This window comes from Artemia sp. Qi Xiang Cuo, chromosome 12, assembly GCF_049724085.1.
Source record: "Artemia sp. Qi Xiang Cuo chromosome 12, ASM4972408v1, whole genome shotgun sequence".
Lineage (NCBI taxonomy): Eukaryota > Metazoa > Arthropoda > Branchiopoda > Anostraca > Artemiidae > Artemia > Artemia sp. Qi Xiang Cuo.
Genome location: NC_142805.1, coordinates 19378550 through 19397832, shown reverse-complemented (window position 1 = coordinate 19397832; position 19283 = coordinate 19378550). Strand labels below are relative to the sequence as shown.

Sequence of the window (19283 nt, the reverse complement as noted above, 5' to 3'; positions counted from 1 at the left end):
CTTTTCTATAGGCAAAGCTATAGCGTTGCCGCTGATAGTTAACTGATTAACTGAACTGAACCATTAAATTACAATTTAATAACAATTTTTTTATCCAAATTAAAAGACTTACTCTTAGTAGGAGAGAGATAAGCTATAACTCCAGAGAAACGCTTAAAAGTAACTGAATTGGAATGCTTCCTTGAGATAAGTAGACGGAAAGCGTGTTGACAAGCCGTTTGGCGGTGCAAAAGCAATTTCTTCAATTTTTCTTTTTCTTTTGATGAGAAAGAAGCGTATACGACAGCAAGCATCTGAAATAAAATAAAATAAATACAGCAACAAATGAGTAGGGTACAATGGCACAAAGCAAAGACATAGAAATGGATTTCAGTTCCCTCGACTGCTGACAGCATTTAGCAACGGAGCGTCATGCCATCAAAAGTATATATAAATAAAGAGATAAATTTTTTTTAGCAGTAGGTGCTATGCAACAAAAGCGGACTCAAGCAAGAGGTACAAATCATGGACAAAGCAATAGTGTTGACTTAGTAAAGAAAGATGAGTCACTCTTTTTTTTCAGCCTTATCACACAGATTAGAATATCGCAGAACATGGGGGACTAATGTTTTAAGCCTTTGAAATCAACTACTTTCGTATTTATAAACAATGAACCAATTTACACTGGATGATTTACCAGAGTTCATTTACCTGACAAAATATTTGAACAAAAAACATTCACTGTCATATTCTCTCCAGGTCTCTATCGCCAGAAATGCAGGAAGAGAAGAAGAAGAAAAAACTAAAAAATTAAAAAGTCACAATAAAACAAAAGAGACTGGTGGACTTTCACCCACCATTCCCTTCCCACCATAAACAAAGCTAATGTGAGGTGCCATGCTCAGTAAAAATTATTAGCACTGGTTTCCAACATGGGCCAGGAACATCTACTCCATGAGGATATTAACGAAAAATGAAAAAAAAACAGACATAAAAATTAAAATGAATAATAAAAAGAAGAAAAAAACACTTGAAAATCAAAATCTTTATCTATTTTTTTTTTTGGAAGATGCCAAACAAATGCCACTCTTTAGCTGACTCGGGCAGAATATTTGAGGCAGCAGGACAGGCAGTCTGGGATTGAATTTCAATCTGAATGACAGGGTGAATGGGACATAAATGATGGCTTGATTACGAAGATGATTACGACTGATCAGAGATAAGGACTCGTTCTTAGGGCCGCAGGAACGTCACCATGTCGTTGAAGGAATGGAAAGGACATAGAATGAAAAATGTCAAGATAATTCAAATCAAGTAATGGCTAGGTAGCGTAAAGATTTGTTTCGAGGATAAGGTTCCTCACTTTATCATACATATCAGAGAGTGGTTCCAGCAAAAAAAAAATTAACATACATACAGCAGGGCAACAGGTGACATGAGACGGAATTAAACAATGAAACAGAATAATTAGAATAGATCCTGGGAAAATATGTTTAAGCTTCCAAAGAATTTCGAGTCCCCTCGATATCTTCATTTTATTCAGAGTAATATGGAGAATGACGTAGAGACTTTTATCAAGGAGAATACAAAGAAGACGGATATACTATGAATAGAAACCCTTAAAAGAAGAGTTTCAGTCACTTGAGAAAGCCACAAAAAAATCAAAAAGCTTAACTTGTGAGCAGCAAGGATGAGGCAGTTAGTATTAAATACTAAGTTTAAAAATCTTAATAGCCGATCACTTTTAAAGACTAAATTAGACGAACATATTATTAACCTTTGATAACGAGGTGATTCTTTTTTTTAGTATTATTTTTGGAATTTGCCATGCTAGGGTAGCCTCCTTTGTACTTCTTCTATATGCTATGATTTTTTTTGGTTTATTTTTTTATTTTTATTTTTGGTGTATTTGAATTTAATGTAATAATTTATAGCCTTATTTTCGAGCTTAGCTCCCTGTTGCTTTATTTAATTATTTGGGTTTGTTTATATTTGTCTGAAATAAACATATATCTATCTAAAAATATATCAATCTATTGAAGCAAAGAATTACGCTTTCAAAAGAAATAACCAATTTGATATTGATCACGGGAAATTCTGGTAGCATTACATAGGGTACGTTTTTCAGTGAAAACAAAGAGAAAGCTGTCATCCATTGATCGTGATCTGCATTTTTCTGGACAAAAGATTAAGGGCGACATAAAAAACATTAACCCCTTGATTTTTCGTTTATAACAGCAACAACATGGACATTAACGTAAATCAACAAGTCTTAAAGATGGATCTTGTGGAAAATGAGCTCAACATCAGACTGTGAGCAGAAGAAAAGATCAATTGTGATCACCCTTCTGGGCGAATAAGAGACCAAGTACGGGAATTCCCCAGTGAAATAATTTAGAAATTAAAATATGGTAAGGCAACGAGCTAAAAGCTTTTGAGACATCTGAAAATATAACAATATAATCAAACCAACAGAAGTCAAACTGAAAATTTCGAAAGAAATTTTCTACTACTAAAAAGGCAAGTAGACAGGAAATCAAGGCCTATCAAAAGATTTGCTAAATATAGACAGTAAAGATACTGGCTAATAACTAGCAGGGTCGCTCAAAGTTACTCTTGTATATATAAAAATCAATTGAGCTCACCAAAGTGAACTGGGAAAAATTTCATTTTTAAAAGACAGATTCACAAGTTTCGTCAAAGACAAAATATTAGAAGGAAGAATGAATTTACTTCCATCATGGGTATACAATCAGAACCAGAAGACGATGAACCTATCAATAATTGTGGGAATTCTTACCTAAGATGCTGGTCCTGGTAAGTGTAAATGACAGTCATAATCTTGGCCGGTTTCGGGGTGGCGGCAAAGCTGCATTTATTTGTGTTATTATCTTTTCATCTTTAGCTTGTTTTATTGTCCATTCTATTGACTCTAATTATGATCGTTTTAGGTTTAATTTCTTCGTTCACAGTAACTGTAATTTTCTTTTGAACATGAATTTTACATCCGCTGATTCCTGTTCATCGTAAGTCCCTTGTTATTTTTCTTTGGATAACTTTTTTTTATATTAACAAACAATGGCATGCATTATGAGTGTCCGCTTATTAACTCTGAAAGCACGACAGATAATTATTCCATCTTTAGATGACCTAAAAATACTGGTGATACTACTACTACTACTACCACTACTACTACTACTACTATTACTACTACCACTACAACCCCTGCCACTACTCCTAACCCTAGTACTACTGCTACTACTGGTAATGACACATCGTAACACCATGACGCCTGAGGCAAACATATCCATAAACGCTCAGCCTCTACCCAAATTTGTTCAGAGCTTCGCTGTTTATTTTCTCTCCTCAAGTTCCTATTTCCTTTGAATTTATTCTAATGACTTCTTCCCACGCTATTCGACTACATCCTGCTTTTTGTTTGGACCCAGATCTATCGCCAAATTCGCTATGTTTTTCGGTAGCCCGTCGGTGCCCCCCCCATTAATTTGGAAAAACTATAATTTATTAATTAGCTTTAAAACTCCTTAAGTAGCTTTAAAATTTGAAAGCTTGTTTTAAGCCTCAAGGAACAGTTTAGTTTACTATTTCTTCTAAAATAGCCAAAAAACAACAACAAAATTATATAATTTTATAGGGCTGAATTTCTTCACTTCTTGTTTAATCAGACATCCCCCCCCCCCTCATCCCCCCTCCAAAAAGGTCGGATTCTCTATTGGCTCGGTCTTTGTGCAATGTTTGTTAATTCGATTGGGTAGTATTGCTTTTGGGCTTATTTCTCATCAATAGTCGGTGCCTAACACCAAACAATGCCGAAAATCAGTAATATTTGGCTTACAGAACGTGGCTAATCATCTTAAGCTACATTTCGTTATACCAACGAAGTTACCTTACGGATCAAACCAAACTTTCATACGGCTTATCGTTTGATATAAGGTCGTTCAAGCAAGCATTTCAAACTATCCCCAGACTGTTTATCTGGCAACATAGCATGTCCACCTCAAATTTTCAAAGTACCCACATTTCAAAGCCACAAAAAGCCAACGTCGTTACCGTGTTTTACAGAATCCCAATTTTACTTTGAAAACTTAGAAAGACAACAGTCATAAGTTAAAGTCGGCAAATTCAAATTTGGGTTTAAAATGTCAAGAAAAATGACACACATTATTCTAAATTTTTCTTTGCATCAAAATTCATTCAGCTAGAAGTCAATTGACTACTAAGAAGTATTCAGTACTCGATAACCAAAAGTATTTTTAAGTTTCTTTTAAAAAAAGATCAGGTTATCTTCATAAGCGTAAACAATAATCAGTCAAACGTTTTCAAGCTAAAATAAACAAAATTTAAGAGTGGTGGACTTCTACATTCAGTTTTTTTACCTTTAGAATATTTATTTAATATTTAACATATGTATCTTATCTCTAAGATATTTGTCTTACTTCTAAACAATGAACAAATAGGATATTAATTGATTAAATGAAATCAGAGAGTTACGATTAAGAAGAGGTTAAAAATTAAAACTTATCAATTGTTATGCTTGTTTTGAAGTTTGAAATACTGCTTTAAATCTTTGTTCTTCTTTTTCTTCATTAGGTCAAAGGTCCATGAACATGAAAAGCAGGATCTTTCACTTCATTTATGATTTAGCTGTGACACTGTTTCCTAATTATGGGTCAATCAACTAAGGCCAAAATGCGACTACACGCTGTAATCAAGAATTTTTATTCTCTTTTTAGTATCTCTATCACCTCTTTAAAATCCTTTTTGTCATCTTAGAGAGAATTGTAGTGAATGTTTCATAGATTTCTAACTTAGATCAAAGATAATTGAGACTCGCAGACGAGCTAGAAACATCTATTTTTAAATTTCCTGCCAAAAAATACGTTTCAACAAAATGTTAGCAACACATTTTGCTAGTTAAAAATTCTTTTCCACTAGCTTAAGGGCCGGACACACGTAATTTTTTTCGGCACCGGTTACAGTAGCTACGTGGTCAAACGATAGTGGTACAAAAACAGTGCCCTTTACACGAGCTTAGTAAGGGCACTTTCGAATTTCCAGCTGAAGAGGAGGAAATGATTCAGAATTAAACACCCCAATAAGAGTTTTTTTGTTTGTTTTTTTTATGATCACGATGAAATTTGGTGCCGTTTTTTGAAAATAGGCTCCAAAATTATGCCAAAAAATCCACGTGTGTCCGACCCTTTAGAGAAAATAGTTACATTCAATTGGGACAGCGGGATAAGTCTCTAGAAATTGCTAGTTTTAAAAAAGCATTAAGACGCGCTTAGCTCAATAAAGCAAACACAAGTTTGTGCCGCAGAGAAAAAACTGAATATGCCTACTCTATCTTATAATAAAATACATGTGTCTCTGACTTTAACTTACCAAATTCATCATAAAATACAGTACAATGATGAGGTAGGTGACAAAAAATAGGGCATACCACTTAGAACGGGCATAAGCTGGCATCATAACATCAGGAAAACTAAAATATAAAAAAGGGATTTAAAAATACGAGTTATATACAAATATAAAAATACATAAAAAAAAGAAATAAATTTCGCAGCTAAATTTATCAGTAGGCTACAAACTATTCAGTTTCATTAGTACATTTATTTTTACAAAGAAATCTTCAGGTTGTGGCTCATCGCAGAAGGTTTTGAAACCTGACTAGCCTACTGCTAAGGAAAAAAATAATAATAAAAAAAATCGAACCAAATTCTAACGTCAAAACATACGGGCGTTTATACCCTGGATTAAACTGAAACTGAACAAATCTCCAGAAAACGAGATACAGGGTTGCCACTGAGAATTTAATACTATCCCAAGATTCATTTCAAAAAGAGTCCGAAGGCTTGAAGAAATACTGAATAATAATACATATACTTAATATACATGTTGAAAAAACTAATATTAAATTTTCCATTTCCCTGCTATTTTTGTGACTAATAGCAGGAAATACAGCTTGTTTTGTAAAAAAAAATAAAAAATAAAAAAGACAAATTTCGAAGCATCCTTAAATTCTATTAAAATAGAAGAAACCTGTGTGAATCCTTCGATTGATTTTTGTATGTTTAAGGGATTGGCTACACGTCTAAGTTTTATATTATGTGCTCGGGGTTCAATAAAGTCGACAAAGGCCTTTTTCCTCTCGTCCAGAATGGCAATGATTCTACAGGTGAGAGTTATCAAAGTGCTTGAAAAGAAGGTAGTCGGTTGCCGAGAAGTTTGGGGGCACGGTGGATAAGGTAAAACTTCAAAGTAGACCCTATTCCACAATAGAAGACGTTCAGGACAGTGGTTGGACACCGATGAGCCAGTTCCTAAAGGCAAAACCCTACCAATAAAAGACCTTAGTATGGTTACTGTATGGTGGTCAGCGGCTGGTGTGATTTAATATAATATTCTGTATACGGCTGAAACCCTCACAGCAGAATCCTATTATGATAAAATCAACGAAATGTGTCGTAAATTGCGTCAGGAGCAGAAAGAAATGGTCAATAGAAGAGGTTCGATCCTGTTTCACGACAAAGCCCGTCCGCACGCTTCACAAATTATCGTCTAAAAATTAAACGAACTAAACGTCTAAGTTCTGCCTCACCCATCTCCCTAACCAGACCTCTCACCAACCAACTGCCATTTTTTCAAACAGTTCAATAACTTCTCACTGGCAGAGCCTTCGGCAATCCAGACGAAGCAAAAAAATTGAACAAATTTTATTTATTAGAATTACTTGATAAAATGGCTTAATTTATTGAAATTTGCTGAGGGATTACCACATGGTAATCCACATAGTCAATGGCGGTTCTAGTCTCTCTTGCGTCCGGGGTAAAATCTTGATTAGCGCCCCCCCCCCCTTGTATCCCAAAAATTATCAAGCCAAATGTATACCAAAATTTTCATTTATTAAAAATGTTTGCCAGCTCTACTTTATCTTAATAGAAATAAAATTACAAAATGATTGTAACCATTCGATTATTTTTTGAAATTCTACGACCCTAAAATTTCTCCACCCCTGGATTTCTGCGCCTAGGCCAAGTGCCCCCTCTGTCTCCTGCCTAAAATCACCTCTCCGCATATTATTCCTTCATATGGAAAGTTCAGCCACAAAGAAATGACGTAAAAAATACTTAAAATAACAATATTTGGTGTCTTTGGTGTCTAAGATCGTTGGATAAGTTAAGAACATCCAACCACACCCTTTGAAATAAAAAGATGGAAGAAATATAGCATTAGATTTCTAAATATTAATAATACTTTCTTCTATGAATGTTTGTTTTATCAGTAGTTGCACATTACCGGTAAGAATCACTATGAAAAGTACGGCGGCTTTCTATTAAAAACCGTTCAACAGCTACAATATAAACATAAAATGAAATTAAACAAAACAAAAAAAAATTAAACAAAATTTGATTTTAATATAAGAAATCTATGCATGAATTTCCTACCACTGATTCTCACTAACACTATATTGAAGGACATGCCTAAGGAGAATTCAAAATACAATTATCTCTGATATTTACAGGTAGAAAAAAAGAATTATTAGCAACTTGATGCTGAAAAAAAATCCTATGATACACAAATAAATCAACATGCGACAAACAAATAAAGGTTCAGTATTAAATTGGATGAATACCCCGAGGGCAGTGGGTGTCGGGGAACTGGACCCCCATCCCAATAATTTTTATAATCCCTCATTAGTAATTTCAGTGAAAATATCTTTTTTTTTAACTTTTATTGAAAAAACATTGTAAAAAATTCTTGTCACAGAATCATTGTCCCCTCGTCTATTTTTTTGTGACTTGGCACTCCTGATCAAGCCCATAAGTAATAATTAACAAGAATATGAAGCCATACTTTTTATCCCATGCTGGCGTTACGACTCAGAAATACATGCACTCTTAATCTTTTTTTTTTATTTACTTCTCAGACCCTAGGAATCTAAAGAGAAAGATTTAAAAATCTTGATTAGAAAGTGCACTCTTTTTTTTACTTCTCAGACCCTAGCCATCTAGAGAAAAAGATTACAAAATATTGATTAGAAAGTGCACTCTTATTTTTTTTTTTTTTTTACTTCTCAGACCCTAGGCATCGAAAGAGAAAGATTACAAAATATTGATTAGAAAGTGCACTATTATTTATTTTTTTTTTTTTTTGACTTCTCAGACCCTAGGCATCTAAAGAGAAAGATTACAAAATATGGATTAGAAAGTGCACTCTTATTTTTTTTTTACTTCTCAGACCCTAGGCATCTAGAGAAAAAGATTACAAAATATTGATTAGAAAGTGGACTCTTATTTTTTTTTTTTTTTTTTTACTTCTCAGACCCTAGGCATCGAAAGAGAAAGATTACAAAATATTGATTAGAAAGTGCACTCTTATTTTTTTTTTTTTTTACTTCTCAAACCCTAGGCATCTAAAGAGAAAGATTGCAAAATATTGATTAGAAAGTGCACTCTTATTTATTTTATTTTTGTTTACTTCTCAGACCCTAGGCATCTAAAGAGAAAGATTAAAAAATATTGATTAGAAAGTGGACTCTTATTTTTTTTTTTTTTTTTTTTTTTTTTTTTTTTTTTTTTTTTTTTACTTCTCAGACCCTAGGCATCTAAAGAGAAAGATTACAAAATATTGATTAGAAAGTGCACTCTTATTTATTTTTTTTTTTTTTTACTTCTCAGACCCTAGGCATCTAAAGAGAAAGATTACAAAGTAACTTACTTGGCAGTAGTTAAAAGAACGAAGAGATTAACGAAGCTCTCTGATAATGTGCTAAAATAAGGATTGTCTAAATGTTCACTAAATAAATAAAATCCCAAACAGGAAAATAGCAGCATCACAAATAATAATAGCACTAGCATGTCCAATATTGGAGGTAACGACTGAAGAACCTAAAATTAGAATAGTCATATAGGATAGTTACAAAGATAGTTACGAGGATACACTCAAGAGGATAGTTACAAGGTTAAACAAGTTCTTCAATAGTTGCCACTGATTATATAAACAAAATTAAAGCTACGGTAACATTTAAAAACTATTAGATTTTTAAACTTCTTCTAAAGATATAATTATAGGTGAAAATCTTTAAAGAGAGTAATATTAAGACAAAAAAACACATCAAATGTTTAATCTTTAAGAATTACTACTGGAAACCCAGTTATGGTTTGAAAAAACCCAAGGAAGGTATTAAAAAGACCTCTTTATCAGAAAGCAAAGACATTTTTTCTGTATTTTACATCCTTTTTTATTTATTTTTCTATCTTCAAAGGATAGGAAGGAGGATGGCCTCTTCCCTGGTCTTATGTACGGATGTCCATATTTGAGTTGGCATGTTGAATTTCTTTTTAAATTAGAAAAGATGAAAACTTGCCTATGATGAATTTTATAAATAAATACTAGGTTATACAAAAAATAATTTGCAGTTGGCGATCGGAGGGCACGTGGGTTAGTGAGGGCTAGAGAGAAGAAAAAGACTCAATAAAAATTAGATTTGCATAATTCTCACGATTTTCTTCCAAAATTCATTACATACTAGGGATTTCATTCCGGGTTGCAAAAAATAAGAATAAGAATATAAAAGGCTTGCCAAGTCGTCGAACAAATCTTAGAACAAAAGTTTCCCCTTATTTATGCTGAGTCTGATAAAAGAAACTACAGTATTAGCAAAATAAAACGCCTGGGAACAAATAAGGGTTGACACAGGATTTTCAAAGCAAAATTCTTGTCACTCAAATTTTCAATTCTGTAGCATGATTGTGATGTTAAAATCAGCGAAGTGTGATTTTATCATAATTTCAAAAATATATCATAACCTTAAGCAAAACTAAAAACTTCTTTGCCAATACAAAAGGAGTGTTACAGAATGTCACTCTAAATGTCAGATAAGGGGATGAATTCCAAACACCGAACTTTCGAATGAAAGTTCAGTTTGGCTAGCCGATTCTTACCTCATACGTTGGTACATGTATTAACAAAAGCTTCTCCGGTTTTGCAATACAAAGACGGGGTTAAGACACCACAATGCCTCACGAGAAACAAACGTTTCCACAACGATCCAATCTTCTCACATGGCCAAATCAGATCAGTTTCTGTTTTGAACTAAATCCATTATAATTCCTTAACTCTCTGTGAGCGGGGAGGAGGGAGGGACTCTATGTACCAACGTATGAGGTAAGTATCGGCTAGCCAAACTGAACTTTCATTCGAAAGTTCGGTTTCGGCGTCGCCATTACCTCATACGTTGCTATTAACAAAAGCTTAGATTCCAACAAATTTGGTGATGGGTTCCTAAATCAACTAATATAAAATTTTATTTTCAAACTCAAATATTCAAATGTATAAACTATAAAACTGTCTGAACAGCAAAGAAATGTAGAGCATCGGTTCGATCTTCTATTTCATGAAGGTAGTATTGTATGGGAGTAGACTCCGAAGACCAGCTAGCAGAACTCATTATATTAGCAAGTGGTACTGATTTTGATAGCGCCCATGATATCGCCATAGATTTTGTGTCGTGTACTTACCCTTTTCTACGCTCTTCTTTTGCTGCCTCATGTGCCATAGTTATGGCCTGCTTTATCCAAGAAGAAATGGTTCCAGCTGCCACCTCTCGTGGTGCTGTTTTAGAAAAAGGAATGAAGAATCGTTTTCTCCCTTTTCTGACCACCACGTTAGCCGTTCGCTGTGCATAGGCCGATAGTATTCTCACTGGACACAAAGCTGGATCTACATCTAGAGCGGGAAAAGGGATAGTAGAAGGTATCTCATGAGGCTTCACGGTTTTGGGTCCAAACGAAGGGAGAAACCTAAGAGTTACTGAATTGTCAGAAAATTGTGCTGTACTGAAGGACAAGGCAAGAATTTCACTCCTTCGACGACCAGATGCGATGGCAGTAATGAATACCGTCTTAAGAGTAAGATCTTTCATATCAATATTCCACAAGTCAAGAAATCGTGAAGTTCTAAAATACCTTAGAACGAGGCCAAGATCCCAGGCAGAAGTATCATGTTGTGTCCGCGGTGACTCGTGCCAAAAATTCTGTATCATTTTCGTCAAACAAGTATCTTTGCTAATATCTGTTCCTGTAGCTAGAGCTAGCGTTCCGCATATTGCTGCTTTATAACCTTCTATCCTTGATGGTGCGAGGTTTCGACCGGTCTTTAGATATATCATGAATTCTGCAACTGTCTGAGTACTAGTTGCGAGAGGATTAATCTTCCTTTTACTACACACACCCACAAACACTTGCCATTTTCCATTGTACAATTCAATGTTAGATCGTCGCTGGGGCCGAGCCATTGTACAGGCTGATTCCTTAGAAAAACCTCTCTTTTCGAGTCCACGCTCGATATCTTCCAGCCGTGTGAATTTAGATTCCTTAGTGCTGAGTGGCGAAGTCGACCATGCTGGAGGAGATCTGACTGATCTCCGAGGGGCATAGGCAAGTCTACTAGCAGGTTGAGAAGATTCGTGTACCAAGCTTGGCGAGGCGATCGCGGAGCAATTAGCGTTATTTGGCAGTTCACAGACTTTTGAACCTTCTCCAGAACCTTTGGGACCAGGAAAAATGATGGGAAGGCATAGTTGTGTTTGTTCGACCAATCGTGGACAAGGGCATCTGTGCCGATCGCAAGACAATCTGGAACTGGTGAAAAATATACGTCGATCTTCCGGTTCAATCGAGTCGCGAATGGATTGACTTCTGGCAATCCGTACTCTTTTGACAGGGCTCTGAAGACACTCTCGTTGAGACTCCATTCCGTGGGCAGACCTTTTCCCTCTTGTGACAGTGTGTTGGCTACTAGATTGAGTGACCCGGCGATGTGTCTTGCCCTCAAGTGAACGTTCAGGGCCATCGTAATCTCGAAAAGCTTTATGGATTCCTTCTCTAGGGATAAAGAACGGGTTCCGCCCTCTTTATTTATGTAATTGACAACAATCGATTGTCCGTCGCTACCATGACAACCTCGTTTCTTAGCGGCTTTGATTGTGTTGGCTACCGTTCTCATCTCGAGGCAATTTATATGAAGAGATTTCTCTTCTGGAGACCAAATCCCCAAAATGTGTCTTGATGTGGGTCCTCTAGATAGCCACCCCACCCGTAGGTTGAGCTGTCGGTGAATATTGTTTTGGAAACAATAGGGGGCTTGAGAGGAAGGCCTTGACTCAGCCAATCTTTGTTCAGCCACGGTGAAAATGCCTCTTTCATCTCTGTCGTAATTAGGATATTTAAATCTATGTTGTTCCAAGACCTGTCCCAAAATCCGAGCATTAGTATCTGACATTTCCTGAGATGTAGTCTGATGAAAGGAATTGCTCTTGAGCCCACATTGATGAGTCCAATCAGCTTCATCAGTTGCCTTATTGAGGCATGCGATTTTTCTAGAGCTGCCTTGATTGCATGTATCAATTTCTGAATCTTTTCCGGGGTTAGGTACACCCTTTTTACCTCCAGGTCTACCTGCAACCCGAGAAATATGATCCGTCGCATAGGCTGCAACTCTGATTTTATGCTCAGCATTAACCCAGGTCTGTGCAGGAGAATCATCATGGTCCTTACATTGATCTGTACTACCGAATTTTGGCAGTCGTGCAGAAGCCAGTCGTCCATGTAAGCATGCAGTTGGATGGCTTGAAGGTGGCAATATCTCACGATGGCACTTATCACGCAGCAGGAAACGGCTGGACTTGACGTTAATCCAAAGGGGACTTGAACTGATAGATTTGGATTCTGAAGGTGACCTTAGATAATTCCAATGGCTCTTGTGAATGTCGATATGCCAGTAGGTGTCTTCCAGATCTATTGACGCTGCCCAATTTGATTCCTGCATCGCAGTTAGTATTGTGGCCTGGTTCTTCATTTTGAAAGTTGTCAAGTCCAAGAATTGGTTTAGGCAAGATAAGTCTATTACTGGGCGCCAACCCTTGTTTTCCTTTTTCGGAACTAGAAAAATCCGATTGTAAATACCTGGAGACGACTGAGTTTGGACTTCCTCTATTACGCCTTTCTCGAGCATTACGGCAATCTCTGATTCCAAAATTAGCAACTGATTGCCTGGCATATTTGATTCGTTGATCGGGTTGCACACTAGAGGAGGGTATTTTTTGAAGTCCAGACGGTAGCCCTCTTTGATGACGTTCACAACGAACTTGTCGTCTGTTATGTTTTTCCAGTTCTCTACAAAGTGAGACAAACAACTTCCTACGAGAAGAGGATCTTGAGTTGGCGCCAGGATCAAGTCATTGAGTATTTGACTGTTTTCTTTCTCCCGTTTTTGGGGCTGAAGTGAAGGTACGACCTTTTTTGTTGGTAAAGCCTTCCCTTCCTTGCTGGGAACAAAATGGCTGTTTTTCTTCATATCTTGGTTTCTTTTGGATTGGGCCACAAAATTCTTGTCTGTCCTGTTGGAGTTCATATTCTCTCTTTACTGGCTGCATAGACTGAGCTGTTGAAGGAGGGTTGGAAAACTGCCTACTTTCAACCCTGTATCGCCTCATTCTATGAGCCAGGTCCTTAGAGTCGGCGGAAAAAAGAAACTCACTTTCCAGAAATGATGACCTCAATTCATTCCTAATCTCTTGAGCCAAGTCAGGGATTGATTTCAAGACGTTATCCTTCTCATGAGCATCAAATTTGAGCATATTCTAGAAAGAATATTTGAAAGGTATTGCTGAAATCTATTGATAGATTCCAAGAGCTTCATCAGTTTTGGAATAGTGTCAGGAGACACATTCTCTGCCTTTAACCTTTTTATGACAGTACCTAACATGAGGTCACTGTATGACATCATGCTCATAGCCGCTCGGGTGGAAGACTTTAAGGCCAAGAATGACTTTCTGTCGACCGATATGAAATTTCTGTCCTCTAATTGTCCAGTTGGTGACAACAAACTGAACTCTGGGTTGACGCGTGGCGCATGTGAAGCCAAATATGTGTCGTGACATTTGTAAGCTTTCGCTCGGCCCGGTATGTCGAGAGGATCAAAGAAAGTACCACGTTCTGAGAATGACTTATTCTTTGTTATTGACTGCAGTTCTTCTGAGCGCTGCTTGATGAAGTTTTTCAGCATTGGGGAAAAAGGTAACGTGATAAGCTATTTTCTCTTGAATGGCTCAATTGCCAAAACCAGCTCTGCCACCGAGCGAGGCTGTTGGACGGTAATGGTAGGCCTGGGGCAAATGGTGTCACCCAGTACTTCCCTTTTTTCTTTTTTTCTTATTTAGTTTTTTTAACATATTTAAACAATTACAATATTATAAATACATAATTTTATCCAACAATAAAATCATTATAATTAGACGCTTGGACTAATCTGAGCTGCAATCTCCAGAACAACTTATCCCTTGCCAGAAGGCCTATACGCTGTAGGCATTATAACCTTGTGTAATGGTGGTAGGTACTCCCTAGGCGTTATGACCTTATGTAATGACGGCCTAAACGTCCTAGGCGCTATGACCTTATGCAATGACGGCCTATACGCCCTAGGCATTATGACCTTATGTAATGACGGCCTGTACGCCCTAGGCTTTTTGACCTTATATAATGACCGCTTATACGCCCTAGGCGTTATGACTTTATGTAATGGTGGTCTTTATGCCTTAGGCGTTATGACCTTATGTGATGACGGCCTATACGCCCTAGACGTTATGACCTTATGTAATGGTGGTCTGTACACCCTAGGCGTTATGACCTTATGCAATGACGGTCTGTACGCCCTAGGCGTTATGACCTTACGCAATGACAGCCTATACGCCCTAGGCGTTATGACCTTATGTAATGGTGGTCTGTATGCCTTAGGCGTTATGACCTCATGTAATGACGGCCTATACGCCCTAGACGTTATGACCTTATGTAATGGTGGTCTGTACACCCTAAACGTTATGACCTTATGCAATGACGGTCTATACGCCCTAGGCGTTATGACCTTATCTAATGACGGTCTGTACGCCCTAGGCGTTATGACCTTACGCAATGACGGCCTATACGCCCTAGGCGTTATGACCTTATGTAATGGTGGTCTGTACGCCTTAGGCGTTATTACCTCATGTAATGACGGCCTATACGCCCTAGACGTTATGACCTTATGTAATGGTGGTCTGTACACCCTAGGCGTTATGGCCTTATGTAATGACGGCCTATATGCCCTTGGCGTTGTGACCTTACGTAATGACGGTCTCTACGCCCTAGGCGTTATGGCCTTATGAAATGACGGCCTATACGCCCTAGGCGTTATGACCTTATTTAATGACGGTCTTTACGCCCTAGGCGTTATGACCTTGTGCAATGACGGCCAATACGCCCTAGGCGTTATGACCTTATGTAATGACGGTTTGTACGCCCTGGGCGTTATTACCTGATGCAATGACGGCCTATACGCCCTAGGCCTTATGACCTTATGTAATGACGGTTTGTACGCCCTAGACGTTATTACCTTATGCAATGACGGCCTATACGTCGTAGGCGTTATGACCTTATGCAATGACGGTCTGTACACCCTAGGCGTTATGACCTTATATAATGACGGTCTGTATGCCCTAGGCGTTATGACCTTACACAATGACGGCTTATACGCCCTAGGCGTTATGACCTTATGTAATGGTGGTCTGTAAGCCGTAGGCGTTATGACCTGATGTAATGACGGCCTATACGCCCTAGTCGTTATGACCTTATGTAATGGAGGTCTGTACCCCCTAGGCGTTATGACCTTATGCAATGACGGTCTTTACTCCCTAGGCGTTATGACCTTATATAATGACGGTCTGTACGCCCTAGGCGTTATGACCTTACACAATGACAGCTTATACGCCCTAGGCGTTATGACCTTATGTAATGGGGGTCTGTATGCCTTAGGCGTTATTACCTCATGTAATGACGGCCTATACGCCCTAGACGTTATGACCTTATGTAATGGTGGTCTGTACACCCTAGGCGTTATGGCCTTATGTAATGACGGCCTATATGCCCTTGGCGTTGTGACCTTACGTAATGACGGTCTGTACGCCCTAGGCGTTATATCCTTATGTAATGACGGCCTATACGCCCTAGGCGTTATGACCTTATTTAATGACGGTCTGTACGCCCTAGGCGTTATGACCTTCTGTACTGACGGCCTATACGCCCTAGGCGTTATGACTTTATGTAATGACGGTTTGTACGCCCTAGGCGTTATTACCTGATGCAATGACGGCCTATACGCCCTAGGCCTTATGACCTTATGTAATGACGGTTTGTACGCCCTAGACGTTATTACCTTATGCAATGACGGCCTAAACGCCCTAGGCGTTATGACCTTATGTAATGACGGCCTATATGCCCTTGGCGTTATGACCTTATGTAATGGCGGTCTGTAAGCCCTAGGCGTTATGACCTGATGCAATGACGACATCTACGCCCTAGGCCTTATGACTTTATGAAATGACGGTTTGTACGCCCTAGGCGTTATGACCTTATGCAATGACGGCCTAAACGCCCTAGGCGTTATTACCTTATCTATTGACGGTCTATACGGCCAAGCTGTTATGACCTTATGTAATTTGTAAAAAATAAACTTATGAAAGGTATTATCCATACCCAAATACTGGATTTACCGCAACTAAACCATTAAAATATACATCATTATCTGGCCTACTAAACACCGGGCTCATACAAAAACAAAACTATAAACTCATGTTTTTCTTTATGAAATAAAAAATGTTTTATATGTTGTATTAAAACCAAAGAAACTACCTTGGATAGTGTCTATCCGTTTAACCCCGTGCACCACAAAACAGAAACTGGTTTGATTCGACCATGTGAGAAGAATTGGATCGTTGTGGAAACGTTTGTTCCTCATGAGGATTTGTGGTGTCTTAACCCCGTATTTGTATTGCAAAACCGGAGAAGCTTTTGTTAATAGATGTACCAACGTATGAGGTAATGGCGACGCCAAATTCAAATTTTACAAGAGACTAAAAAAAATTGTCTTGTGCTCTTTTTGTAGTGGACATAATGAACCTAAAAATTAGGTTAAAATATTCCTTGGATTCTATTTCCCGTGGGTATGATAATAAAAGTCGAAAGGAATTATCAAAATACTAGAAAAGTCCCCATATTCGAAATTTGATATTTTTTGTTAAGGCCCCTTCAAAGTTTCAAAAAAGAGACTTTTACGGAACTGCTCGAACTTGAGGAGTTATATGCAGATGTGCTTAATGCACCTACACAGAAGGACTGTTAAAATTTTACCTTCAAAAGAATAGAACCAATTCACGATTGTTGGGTCATATGTCCCCTTATCAAAAAGTTGTGCCAATATATCAAAAAAGTAAAAAAAAGTATCTGAACATCATTTTGCTTTGCTTTCATATACATAAATGGTCTTAATTAAAGGGACTTTCTTATACTAGTCAATTTTTGACCCACTGTATATTAACAGAAGTGGATCAAGAAAAGCCATGAGAAGAGAAAAAAAATATACAAAATAAACTTTCCTAATTGCCGAAATAACGATTAAAAACATTAGATAGAATAAGAACAAATGCAAGACAGAATGAAAGGACCCAGCCTCATACTTCTAAACCTCTTCTTCTAACTTTGAATAAAACTTATAGATTTTAATTTACCTGTTGCACTAAACTTCTGAAAAATCTTACGGGTACTATACCAACGAGGAAGATCCAGAAACTACTTCAAAGAGCGGAAATACAAACTAACGGAAAATAATATACATTATATCAGGGGCAGAGGCCAAATAAAAAAATAATGATAAGATGTGACACAACTCGATGCGCAAGTTGGCCTTTCATACACGACGTAAACCCAAACCGATTGGATACATAATCTTTTTTGGAAAAATATTGAGGGAGCAGAAAATATTCTGAAATTTTCGCGACAAGCAAGCAACAATAATAGGCACGCAGGATGCGCAACGACTTGGATCCTAGATTGAATAATCACGGTAATACTCCAATGCAAAAAAAGAAACTGGCAACATTGTCAACAGTGTTGTTTTGTGGCAAATATAACCTTCAAATTCTGCAAACAGAACTGTAGAGCCCCATGAGTAGCTGACAAAATGTCCACTCCTTTTCATAAAACAGCTTCCTTGGGCTTGAAATAGCCAACAAGAGTTGTACTAATAGAGTACTAAGAGAGCACAAACACGCGTCTAAGCAAACTAGGGTTTAGCTTCCGGTTGTCGCCAAGGACTTGAGAAAATGTAGATCAAGTATGCAAACTGGTTTATAACAAGTGAAGATTTTTTGGTGTTGATCAATCATAAATTAATTAATATTTATAAGGTTGACAATGTGAGTTCTATATATATAGTAAAAATAGCAGTAACGGCAGAAAACAGGACCTTTTGCCACCACGTCAGCCTTAAACGGCTGACGTGTTGTTCTGGTATATCAAAGTTAAGCTGGTATATTAAAAAAGTAAAAAAAGAATCTGAACACCATTTTGCTTTGCTGTCATATATAAAAATGGTCCTAATTAAAAGGACTTTCTTATACTAATCAATTTTCTACCCACTGTATATTAAGAAGTGGAGTTTGGTATCCAGGAACAGCTATTAATAAATAAAATCAGAATGAGGAGATGGAAGTATTGAGAGCCATATAACCAATCCGAACAGATTCGAGGCCTGAAGAAGGAGGCAATAAGTAAGCAAACTTTTATTATTTAGTTCCGGCCCTTGGCTAGAGAATGGTGGATCTGGAGGTCAACCCTTACTGTCTTCTGGGCCTCTATGCGCGAGAGGGCCAAAGTTTATGTAGGTTATCATTCTCAGGCAGTCTATTTTCTTTTCTGGTCTTATATTTCCCAGTTTCTTGGATTCTAAAACAGAGTTTAAATTTTATAGTATCGAGTTAATTCTCTCGGAAATAGAAACGTACGCATTTTTTTATATAAGGCGTCCCCCACCCCTCCCCAAGACACTAAATATGATCAAAATCATCACGGTAATTAATGGTAATTTAAAGAGTGACGTTTCTCAATAATAATTGAAACTCTAAAAATGAAGTTCAAAGAATAAGTTTTTTATGCCGATTCCAAAGATACAAAATTCACCAAGTGTAAAGTTATCAACTAAAAGTTAAAGTTTATACAATTTTAGGAAGAGGAAAATCATTACCAAGAAGGGGTTCAAACCCTTGGATGGAGATCCTAGCCTTCTATCTACAAGAGCGCGAAATTTAGTACTTTCCCAATTAGAACAGCAAAAAATAAACCTTTTCCTCCCGGGTGTAATCTTTTGGCCAAGAGGGGGAGGGGAGAGATCGTAGAATAGCAACATTCAAA

The 19283-nt window shown here is 37.3% G+C and overlaps 1 protein-coding gene across 1 annotated transcript in view; it reads right to left on the bottom strand.

Annotated features, from left to right (window-relative positions):
- The window catches only part of LOC148945869 (two pore calcium channel protein 1-like), a 175617-nt gene that overhangs the window by 107372 nt on the left and 48962 nt on the right, over positions 1–19283 (bottom strand). Inside the window, exons 6-8 of the mRNA XM_089097826.1 lie at positions 8722–8891; positions 5386–5485; positions 113–293 (exon numbers count right to left, since the gene is read on the bottom strand). Coding sequence (XP_088953952.1) covers positions 113–293; positions 5386–5485; positions 8722–8891 — 451 coding nt within the window. The remainder of the gene's footprint in view (positions 1–112; positions 294–5385; positions 5486–8721; positions 8892–19283) is intronic.